The following is a 12,251-nucleotide window of genomic DNA, read 5'->3' as shown; positions in this document are numbered from 1 at the left end:
CGGGATCATGACGTTCGTCCTCGTTCGGGTTAATCGAGCAAGGCGGGAACATCCGAGGCTGCCTCGGACCGGTGAAAAACACGTGAAATGTGCAAAACTCAGCAGCACAAACACCTGCAGACTCCATGACGTCTCTCCCACCAAACACCAAAAAAAAAAAACTTAGCACAGAACATATTTTGATGTTTTTCTTTTATTAGAAATACAAGAAAATGCCAAAACCACTCTGTTACACAATCTCATTGTTCCCACAATTGTCATATTCAATGTTATAAAAATTATTTCCTTATTGCCATTAATCTGACGTAAGACCCGATTTTCCTCATTAGTGCACATTATAACATCAATTACCTTAAGGTGTAAATTCCAGAAAAAAGAAATAATATGGAAATGACTACAGTATTAATTGGAGCCTATGGATTAGTATGTTGCAGACTGATGAGTGATGATTTGGGATAGAGCTGTGATAGCAATGGGACAGAGATGAGACTTTACCATGAGACATACCAGCCAACTGTCACTATTGCCCACAAACAGCCCCAACTTGCGGCCTCGCAGGGGGAGGTGCTTATGGGGTAGTGGGCGGGATTTATTGTAATATTAGTAGTAATACTGTGTAAACTAGTCAGCAGCATTAGTTGGCACAAATCATGGGAATACAGATAGTAACTTCCCATGCCAGCAAGAAATATGGCCGCCTGAGTGCAAGTCGGCCATTTTGTCATGGTATAACTCCCCAGCGCACAGTAGCATCAGTGGCATTTCTTCAGTTGAAGCTTTTGTGGCTGATGCTAGAGTCTGGCCTCTGGAAGGGCGAGCTAGTCTGTTTCGGCAACTAGTGTATTACTTCCAGCGTATTACCTGCGGTATCCTACTGTTCGGAGCACCATAAAATCTGTGCTTTTCTGGACTTTTTTTTTTTATAATTTTGGTTTTTATTTTTGACATCGGAGATGAGCCGGAGAGAACTGAGGCGGCTCCTCGAGGACCAGAGGCGGTGGAGGAGCCGTCATGGAAATCCTGGTAAGTGAGATATTTGGGGCAGTGATTCCAATCTACTGTAAGGGGGAGATTATTAGAGCTTGGAGAGAGATGAAGTACCAAACGATCAGCTTCTAACTGTCATTAAAAATGACAGGAGCTGACTGGCTGGTACTTTATCTCTCCCCACTTTACCTTTCTACACGCTGTGATAAATCTCCCCTATGTCCTCTCACCCTGTGTGGCATGCGGGTGGCAGTTGGAGTGAGCTGCACATCACCTATAAGTCCTGCCTTATACTCTGGGGGGGATTCATGAAAGCTTGGGGAGAGATATAAAAGGTCTATATACTAAGACTTGGAGATAGATAAAGGGGCCCATTTATCAACGAGTTTTAGGTATTTAAAACCCATTGCATATGATAAATGGTGCTCCAGCCAATCAGCTCCTGTCATGTGTTTGAAAAATGACAGTTGGGAGCTGATTGGCTGGAGCACCATTATCATATGCAACGGGTTTAAAAAGCAAAAACTCATGATAGATGGGCCCCAAAGAGGTCTATGTACTAAGAATTGGAGAGGAATAAAATTGACAAAGATAAAGTAGCAGCCAATCAGCTCTCAACTGTTATTTATCAAACACAAACTGGCAGATCGCAGCCGATTGGCTGGTACTTTATCTCTCTGTAAGCACTGATAAATCTCCCCCATGTCACCTTACCTTGTGTGGCACGCGGGCGGCATTTGGAGATGTGGCCCCCATACATCAGCAATGAACTGGGACAATTTGGTGTTTTATGAGTTTGTAAAGGGCCTAATTCAGAGTTGATCGCAGCAGCAAATTTGTTAGCTAACGGGCAAAACCATGTGCACTGCAGGTGGGGCAGGTGTAACATGTGCAGAGAGAGTTAGATTTGGGTGGGGTGTGTTCAAACTGAAATCTAAATTGCAGTGTAAAATTAAAGCAGCCAGTATTTACCCTGCACAGAAACAAAATAACCCACCCAAATCTAACTCTCTCTGCACGTTACATCTGCCCCACCTGCAGTGCACATGGGGGGTCATTCCGAGTTGTTCGCTCGTTGGCGATTTTTGCAACGGAGCGATTAAGGCTAAAATGCGCATGCGCATGGTACGCAGTGCGCATGCGCTAAGAATTTTAACACAAAACTTAGTAGATTTACTCACGTCTGAACGAAGAAATTTAATTGTTGTAGTGATCGGAGTGTGATTGACAGGAAGTGGGTGTTTCTGGGCGGAAACTGACCGTTTTCTGGGTGTGTGCGGAAAAACGCAGGCGTGTCAGGGAAAAACGTGAGAGTGTCTGGAGAAACGGGGGAGTGGCTGGCCGGACGCTGGGCGTGTGTGTGACGTCAAACCAGGAACGAAACGGCCCTAGCTGATCGCAATCTGTGAGTAGGTCTGGAGCTACTCAGAAACTGCTAAGAATTTTCTATTCGCAATTCTGCTAATCTTTGGAGGTCATTCCGAGTTGTTCGCTCGCAAGGCGATTTTAGCAGAGTTGCTCACGCTAAGCCGCCGCCTACTGGGAGTGAATCTTAGCATCTTAAAATTGCGAACGATGTATTCGCAATATTGCGATTACACACCTCGTAGCAGTTTCTGAGTAGCTTCAGACTTACTCGGCATCTGCGATCAGTTCAGTGCTTGTCGTTCCTGGTTTGACGTCACAAACACTCCCAGCGTTCGCCCAGACACTCCTCCGTTTCTCCGGCCACTCCTGCGTTTTTTCCGGAAACGGTAGCGTTTTTTCCCACACGCCCATAAAACGGCCTGTTTCCGCCCAGTAACACCCATTTCCTGTCAATCACATTACAATCGCCAGAACGATGAAAAAGCCGTGAGTAAAATTACTAAGTGCATAGCAAATTTACTTGGCGCAGTCGCAGTGCGGACATTGCGCATGCGCATTAAGCGGAAAATAGCTGCGATGCGAAGATTTTTACCGAGCGAACAACTCGGAATGAGGGCCATTGTTCGCTATTCTGCTAAGCTAAGATTCACTCCCAGAGGGTGGCGGCCTAGCGTGTGCAATGCTGCTAAAAGCAGCTAGCGAGCGAACAACTCGGAATCACCCCTAAGGTTTTGCCCAACTGCTAACAAATTTGCTCCTGCGATCAGATCTGAATTACCCCCTAAATCTACAATGTGTGGGGATCACATGTGGGGTTTATGGGAACAATCAGCAGATTTGCAGACCGCTTCTAGTATAATGATGAGCCTGTCCAGAGTCAGCAGATCTGTATTTACTAAGAATTATCTGCAGATCACTGACATATATCTGTACTGTATGGGGGCAGATTGGGGAATCTTCAGATCTACTTTACTCTGACAAATAAAATGATTTACAGTGTCTGTTATCTGTCATTGTGTTGTAATGTGACAATCTTAGATGTACAGCATTACCAATGTGTATTACTTGCGGTGTTAGTTATTAATGGTTTACTCTACATGTATATGAAGCTACATACACCCGGACTGTTCTGCCCTAAGCATGGGTCCAGTGTGTAAATAACGCCCAGACGTGTCATATTGCTCCATCTCTTACTTTGAGGACACGTTACAATAATGCATAATATGATTGTGTGTTGGGACTTTGCAATGCGCTGCTTTTACCATTTCCCACAATGTGTGTTCTGAGAGGAGCTACTGTACATGTCATTGTCACACTGTGTCTTCGGGATTGTAGTCTGCAGGTTACACATCTGTTTTATAGTGATGTCACAGTGATCTTTAGTGTCAGTTTCCCGCCATGATACTTGTCTTCAGGTGTTACGCAATTGTAATAAGAAGATGTCCTGAGAGTTCCAGCACTATGGGGGTGATTCATGTTTGTGCGCACATGCTTTAGGCTACGGAGCTGCTTATGTTACCAAGTGACGCTGCCACCCTGAAATAACAAGAGACGCATAAAGACGCAATCTCAAACTATTCACAACTGCGTACACATTCATAGCCTATACGCAGGAACGCGGAACACTGACTGTAAGGGGAGCCCTATGGCTACGCAGACTGGCCGCCATAATACCGACGCTGGCACCATGTTTCTCTGCATGCAGCAGAATGCAGATACATGCCGCAAAATCGGCCATGATACTCCTGCTTTTTTTGCAGCCAGTCCCTTCCTGTCAATCACTCTGCGATTAAGTCCACACTGTGAGCGCGATTACAAAGGTCCCTTGTTGTGTGCGTAGTGTGATCACTGCACGTGCGCAGTCTGCTGGTAATCGCACTGTTTCGTGAACATCGGCAAATGCGTGCAAACACGGTAGGCCCCACTGCCTTAGGGCCCACTCCTACCTCTAGGAATCAGGTTCCAGACTGTGCACTTGTATTATACATGGTAGATATGTTGCATTACACTGCACTAAACTATTGTGTATTTCAAGCCTCTGTGGAGGCTGGCCACACCCCCTTTGTAGGCTGGCCACACCCCTAAGTATGGGCCTTACAACTGCATTCCCCGGTGGGCCCTTCATGCCCCAGTCCGATACTGGTTATATAGGTCGGAGCAGATAAAGATTTGACTGAAATGTTTTTGTGTAGAGATAAGGTAGCGGGGGGAGGGGGGGACCTGCCTATTTTGTCAGAACCGTGCCCCACAATGTCTGATGGCAGCCCTACATGGATGGGTGCGATTAGTTACTGCCAGATGTTGTGTTCCAAACTGCACCGGGAAAGGGGAGGAAGGGAAGGGGAGATGGTGTGATACAATATATCGGCCAGCAGGATGTCAGCGGTCACATGACCAACACCGGCATCCCGACAATGAGCACGCCTGGGGTGGCGGCTAGGGCTAAGATAGCAGGGGTTGCTGCTAGGGCTAAGTCACCGGTAGTGGCGGCTGGGGCTAAGTCACTGGGGGAGGGGGGGGGCTAACCGCACCCCCTAGTGCCTTACACTAAGCCCCACCCCTGGTTTCTAACCCTTACATGCACCCCAATACTTACCTTCAGGATATCGGCGGTCAGCATACTGGTGCCAGAGTTGCGTGGTATTAGGATTCCAGTGTTGGTCACATGACCGCCAGCATCCTGACCCCGGAGAGATATGTGGGTCGGGTTGGGGGGATTAGAAGCATGAGCTGGTTGGATAGTTTTGGGGTGGAATAAGGAGGGTGAGCAGATAGTGAGGATTGCACGGGGCCCAGGTTGGGTGGAATGTCACCAGCAGCCATGAGAAGGTGCAGTGTTAGAGAGCGGACATGCGGGGATGAATTGTGGGTGTGAGGTGTTCCTGCTTATGTAGGCCTGAGAGTGCATGGGTGCAGGGAACACAGCAGGCATGGGTGCAGACTAGCGAGTTAGGGGCGTAGTGTTGGGGAACTGTATATGGAGAAATAGGAAGCTGACAGCTGAGGTCAGTGGGCAGGTAACCAGTTATGGACACGGCCCTGACAGCTGAGATCTGGGCCCAGCGGCTGAACGGAGATGGCAAAAGCCAGGTCGCCACAAAATAACATGGTGTCTCCAGATTCACACAATACATGTTCCCCAAGTCACTGTATGATGTAAGCCAGGGTTCCCCCAGGTAGGGCCTGTGTACCTAGTGCTGGTTTTTCTTCAAAATCAATAAAAAAAATCTCTTAAATAAATAAGTGCAATAAATGAAAGAACCCTGTTATTCTGACAGAGCCACTTACACTGTAACACTACTATCAATGTTATATAAAATGTTATTGCTGTAACGCAACTTATTGATCGACAATTGATTTGTTGATGTTATCTATAGCTACTTATTATGGGTAATATATGTTATATCTTTTCAGATGATGCTTCGGAGACCATCTTTGAGGAGAGGCTGCGGTCCGAGCGGAGAGGAGAAAGAAGAGCTCGTCAGGATCAGAGACCTCAGAGGGAGAACAGAGAGAGAAGCCGTTCTCCACTTCCTGCTCCCGACGCTGCAGAGAGACCAAACCCAGATCATCTCCCTGGTCATCTTCATCTCACCTTTCATCAACCAGCAGAGAATGGGCAGGATCTCCCGGCCATGGTGGTGGAGCTCACTACGCAGAACCTCCCGGCTTTCCTGGTGGAGATCAGAATGCGGAATCTCCCACCCATGATGATGGTGATCGGCGGACAGGATTTCCCGCCCATGGAGGTAGAGATCAGCGGGCACAATCTTCCAGCCACGGTGACCGAGATCAACGAGCAGAATCTCCCCGTCATTGAGGTAGAGATCAGCGGATTCCCATCTCACCATACCACAGAGGATGAAGCCACACAGGCGTGTGTGGTCTGCTTGATGGAGTTTGGACATGGAGAACGGGTGACTGTCCTGCCCTGCAGCCACAAGTATCACACCAGCTGCATCTACCAGTGGATGGACACAAACCCCAGCTGTCCTGTGTGCCGGAGAGACTGCATCCCGAGGCCGGTCCTGTGGCGGATCTCCTGAGTATGGCAGGAAGATGAAGATCTACAGCACCGTACATTCTGTTATCTACCCCTGGAGAGTACGGTGGTTTGGAACATTGCACAAGTGTTGGACCCATACTGTGCATTTGCAGCCTCCGTTTCCCAAAATGGATTTGTGTCGCTGCCATTGTTGTTGGGGAGGGATGGGGCCAGGATCTCCATCTGAGATTTCCTGGTCCCTTCATAGTAGATGCGGTGGTTGGCTTGTGTGACTTCATGGGTCACTCAGACGTGTGTTAGTGTCACAGAAGATCGGATACTCCATCCTAGAATGCGGCTACATCTGTACTTATAGGATATGAGGATGACTTGAGTGCAGAGGAGAGTTTAGAGAATTATCAGAACTAGTACCAGGTTGTTGGCTAGAGTAGGGGCGCGGAGTCTTACCCCATTGGTGGTCTTTTCCAGGGAACCTCGCAAGGGGATTTGGGTTTCACTGCACCCGGTAGGCAGGTAGCGGACCCTGACTGGGTCTCCTGGGCTAGGACTATTGATTCTGACTGAACTGTAGAAGAGGTCTGGAGACAACTATGGTTTACTTTTAGCTTGAAGTTGGATAGCAGATGTAGCACTGACAAACGGAGAACAGAATTGGTGCGCTGACTGGGCTAGAACTGGAATAATAACACTTGGCAATATTGGATTGAATGGAACTGGAGTGCTGACCAGGCTGGAACCGGAATGAAGACACTGGTAGTACAGAACTGGTACTGGACCAGACTGGAACAGGAATGAAGACACTGGTAGTACAGAACTGGTACACTGGTATTGGACCGGACTGGAACCGGAATGAAGACACTGGTAGTACAGAACTGGTATTGGACCGGACTGGAACCGGAATGAAGACACTGGTAGTACAGAACTGGTATTGGACCGGACTGGAACCGGAATGAAGACACTGGTAGTACAGAACTGGTATTGGACCGGACTGGAACCGGAATGAATACACTAGTGATACTGAACTGGAACCGGACTGGAGAGGTACTAAGGATTGCAGGTTCTAAGGTATAACCTGTGAACACTGAGGAGCGCAGCTACAAGGCTCACCCACTGAACTGTGGGCAGCACGCTGCTGTAACATCTATGCCCTCTGAGCACAAACAAGCGGCCGGACGGGTAAGAAACAGGGATTACCCCGGGACACACCACCAGCAGCCGTGACATGTATAATGTTGCCTGGTTGAGTGATGGTGTTTTTTGTTTGACGTCGGGTTTCGGTTAACGGGTTTGTTTTAATTTTGCCTGTCAGGTACTTCCCATGTGTATGGTGTTTGGTAGGAGGACTCACAGGGTAATGGCGGAAGTGCAGTGGTCGATTAATTTCATGTGGCTGGCTAGGGACATTATTTTGGGATATCCTTTTTTTTTAAACAGTTAAGAGGATACAAATCTGGGTTTTCCAGCCAGTTACACATCTGGCTCTCCAGTTTATTGCGGACACTGACGGATCTTCAGCTTTGACCCCCATTTTATTTTTCTATGCGAGACTGCGTGCGGTGCCTGGGCCTGGAGATTGGGTGAGTGAGGGCTTTGACGGGGAATTTGCGTCTTCTTAAACTTTTCCCTGTAATGGAGGCCTTGGAGTTAGGGGTGTGTGTTTTGGAGAACTGACCAATGTATTCTGATGGAACAACATTGGGGTTGTGCTGACTTTTCATTGGAAGGGAGTGTCCAACTTTTCCCACTGTTTCATGTTTTCGTGCGTATTGCATTATGGTGCTTGCTGTGTTCCTCATTGTGCTCTGAGCATGTGCTGGGGTGGAGAATGGCATCGTTAATGCACTTCACGCTTGGATGGGTGACATTTTGTCTGAAGGCCCCTCATGCAGACCCAGTTGGCGAGTGTGTTCCTCTAATGTGTGCCATGTGATATGGCTGCCATGGAGGGTCTTGCTCACGGGTCTTGGTCTCCTGTTACATATTCAGCTTTATGTTTTGCGGCAGAATCTGTGGGAGCATTGAGGTAACGGAGGAGGCAGTCGATTTCTTAGAATCTAGCATTTGTTATTGATGGGCTGCTGTTCTGGAAGCTCATGAAGACAGTTTTTGGTGCAAGTTTGTCTTGGTCAGAGACCTTTTTAGTTTGGCCTTTGCCATGGCCTTCCATGGAGTGTTTCAGGTTGGGGAGATTGTTGCTTCATTTGGAACGGTGATTCCTCATTTGCTTTCGTTGCATGTTTCGACGTTTGGTTTTTCATTGGAGTGCTGCCCTGATCGTAGACTTTATCTGGTGGTCTTGGAGGTGTCTTTTTTGAGGCTCTATCCAGACGTTGCGGCTACATGGTTAAGGCACACTAATGCCTCACCGGTTACTCGCTAGCAATGCGGTTGGGTTTTAGACCATTGCATCTTGGCACTGGGTCGTTCGCCTATCAACTCGTTTCGCATTGGCACCACTATGGCTGACACTGCAGCGGGCTGGTCCATGGTCATAATCCAGGCGCTTGGCAGATGGAAGTTTGATGTGTACAAGAAATACATCAGACTTCAGTCTGGATCTTAATCCTTACTTGAGGAATAGCTACTCGCCACCTTTGGTGGGGGTCTCAAGGAATTTTTGTTTAACCACCAGTTCTTAACCCAGGCTTAAGCCGGCTGGTGGAAGTTTTGCGTTTTCGCCTTGAGTCAAGTAAGGATCCCCTCTCCCTCCTCAGTCACCAAATTAGGCCCCGCCCATTTAGTGCTGTTCATTAGTGGCTGCTGCTATTTTGCTTGGTTTGTTGGTTGACCGGGTTCTGTGGTCAGTTGATTTACCTTACTGGTATTGGTCTTCATGAAGGTACTCATTCTGGTGATTATTTTAATTGGTTTTGGGTCATTCACATGTGTTTTTGACTTTCCTGTCTAGTTGCAGTGTTGGCTTCATATGGAGGAGGCTAGGCGTGGATATTAGTTTGGTTCAAGGGCACCACCGGTCCCGGTGGGTCCTTTGCCTCTCTGGGATAGGTTAGTGCTTCAAGTTGATGGTGATGGAGGCAGTTGGCCTTTTCCCTTGTGAGTTGTTGTCCCTATAAGGGGCTGGGAAATTTGTCTTTCCTCTTCTGAGTTGTTTGGCGGGTTGGGGGCAAGTGGCCTCATCCTTGCAAATTTGTGCGCAGTTAGCCCATTTGGTTTGTTATGTTTATAAATTATTCCTATAGCTAGGACATTCTTCCCCTGCCACCATACCCAATTTTAAGCCAGAATTTAAAATCCCATTAAATAAAAATCTGACTCCTTTCACTCCAATTCAGTTGTCTGAGTCTTTATTTCTCATATATAGATTGTTTGTGTGACTGAAGTGTGGAGTGCATCAGCCGATAGAGCGTTTAATCACTGTTCTTCAGCGGCCATAGCTGTATCATGCAGTGATTGTGGGGCACTGCTCCACTAGAAGCGAGATGAGGTGTCTTGCTCTTGCTCTTGAGAGGGAACCAGGCCTGGTCAAGCCTGATATGCTAAGTCCAGGTTGCATCCAGGATGTACATGTAAATTGTGTCTTGTTTTCTGTGACTGGCTGCAACGCTTTCATGGTCCCCAAGGTTTCTCCAACTAATAAAACTTTGACCTTAACTGGTAATTACATTGTGTGTTCATTATAGGAGGAATAAGAGGGGATGTGTTTAACTGTTATGGTTTTAGCTAAGACCTGTTTAAAGCCCATCAACTGATAGGCAGCTAATGTATATGGCACCACAAGGGTTGCAAGTTAAACATACAACACGTTACATGGGTACCTATTAGTACAGACAAGGGAGTTATTTTACTGAACACATCACTGCTAGTGGGCAACAAGCAGCCCAGCAAATACCCACTTTAGTGCTGAGCAGATTCAGACATAACTCAAAAACAATGTGATAAGTGGACATTTCTTTTTGCTAATTATTAATTGATGCTATAATATATAACCAATTAATGGGGCAGATGTATTAATCCTGGAGAAGTGATAACGCACCAGCCAATCAGCTCCAATATGTAAATTAACAGGAGCTGATTGGCTGGTGCATTATCACCTTGCGCTTATTACTGCTTTATCACTGCTTTATCACTTCTTTATCACTTCTTTATGCCTTCTCCAGGCTTAATACATCTGCTCCAATGCCAGAGGAGTATGTATTAATTTGTATACAGAGTCCAGATCTCAGATCCCTGGGAAAGTTTCATTGAATGGAAGGAGATGGATTGTACACTCCACAGGGGCGCAGTGCAGACGTTACCAGCGGCAACCAATTCAAAGCTTCACCAAGAGGGGAGAGTATAGTCCGGGTGGATACTGACAGGGCAGTGAAAGCATGATGGTGGGGGAAGAGGGCACAGTGTACACATGATCGGTGACAATGGAGCCAGCTGTGTGGGTACAAGAGCCCCCCATTATTTGTGCTGCCACTACCCACGTCTATGCATGCCATGCTCAGCCATGTGGTGGGCACCCCCAGTCATTATGTAAATTTGGCACTGATTATAAATGAGGTAATGTTCTTGCACACATTAATGGGGATGCTGTTATTAATCTGGTACATTATCATGCTGCACTAGCAGTATTTACTATATATAGCAAGAGGCCCAGACCATGCACTCTCTAGTGGTTAGCCAAACCTCTGTGGTGACTGGCCACATGCCTCAACAAGGGCCCCTATCACTGTATTCCCCGGTGGGCCCTTCATGCTCCAGTACAACACTGGTGGGGGCTCCTACAACTTCACTGCCCCTGGGCCCCCACCATCCTTAATCCAGTCCTGCCCCCAACCAACAGATGACAGGTCCAAGATGGTGTCTTCTGCAGTGACCTTCCCTGAGCAGTTCCTCCAGCATAATCCTCTCCCTGGGTCAGAAGAATGGAAATGAAACCTGGAACCTGACATATCCGTTACACTCTGTGACAGGAGAAACCTGTTTCAGTAGATGAAGCTCCTCCAGATTTTCACACCTCATGTTATATAATTAGTGGCTGTAGAACTTCTACTCCCCAATAAAAGAGTAATTAGCTGAGTGACAGATGGACATTATGGCAATCTACATGTCGGTCACCACTCCCACACAGACTATCAGGAGAACAGCAGGATCCGGAAGGGTAATGCTGGGTAATATACACTGGCCGATATAGCGCCCGTTTATTGGCGCATTGTGCTGTATGTACGGGTGGTCTGCTGACTGCCTATACACAAGCTGCGGGGGCCGACATCAGAGCTGTGCGGGCAAATTCAAATGCATGCCTAACTTCATGACATATCAAGTAAGTGGGTGGGTGCACTTACCTTGAATGGCTGCTCAATTTGGAGTGACGGTGGGTCCACAGTATCTGTCAGGTGTGTACCTGGCCTTAAGTAGAGTACACATTCCCGGTTTGGAACAACATATCGTCCATTTTCGCTCAGTGTGTATATCTGTGCCACCTGCAGTGCACATGGGGGGGTCATTCCGAGTTGATCGCTCGCTGACGTTTTTCACAGCGCAGCGATCAGGTCTCTACTGCGCATGTGTATGCACCGCAATGCGCAGGCGCGACGTACGGGTACACAGCGGATCGTTGCTGAGCTATGGATTTAATGAAGAATCCATTCGCACGGGCGATCACAAGGAGATTGACAGGAAGAGGGCGTTTGTGGGTGGAAACTGACCGTTTTCTGGGAGTGTTTGGAAAAGCGCAGGCGTGTCCAGGCGTTTGCAGGGCGGGTGTCTGACGTCAATTCCGGGACCAAAAAGACTGAAGTGATGGCAAGGGCTGAGAAAGTCCAGACCTACTCAGAGACTGCACAAAATGTTTTTGCACAGCTCGGCTGCACATGCGATCGCACACTTGCAAAGCGAAAATACACTCCCATGTGGGCAGCGACTTTGCGTTTGCACATCT

At 47.6% G+C, this 12,251-nt stretch overlaps 1 protein-coding gene across 1 annotated transcript; it reads left to right on the top strand.

Annotated features, from left to right (window-relative positions):
• Window positions 1-522: 522 nt before the first annotated feature.
• Window positions 523-9,649, top strand: LOC134948359 (RING finger protein 44-like). The gene is made up of 2 exons (XM_063936290.1): window positions 523-1,023; window positions 5,770-9,649. The coding sequence occupies exons 1-2, from the start codon at window positions 954-956 to the stop codon at window positions 6,399-6,401; spliced, it is 702 nt and encodes a 233-aa protein (XP_063792360.1). The 5' UTR covers window positions 523-953; the 3' UTR covers window positions 6,402-9,649.
• The last annotated feature ends 2,602 nt before the right edge of the window (window positions 9,650-12,251 follow it).

Source organism: Pseudophryne corroboree, chromosome 8 (assembly GCF_028390025.1).
Source record: "Pseudophryne corroboree isolate aPseCor3 chromosome 8, aPseCor3.hap2, whole genome shotgun sequence".
NCBI lineage: Eukaryota > Metazoa > Chordata > Amphibia > Anura > Myobatrachidae > Pseudophryne > Pseudophryne corroboree.
This window is presented reverse-complemented; position numbering and strand designations above follow the sequence as displayed.

Coding starts and splice junctions, on each gene's coding strand:
- LOC134948359 (XM_063936290.1), top strand. CDS start 954: ATGAGCCGGAGAGAACTGAGGCGGCTCCTCGAGGACCAGAGGCGGTGG. Junction 1,024..5,769: donor GAGCCGTCATGGAAATCCTG/GTAAGTGAGATA, acceptor ATATCTTTTCAG/ATGATGCTTCGGAGACCATC.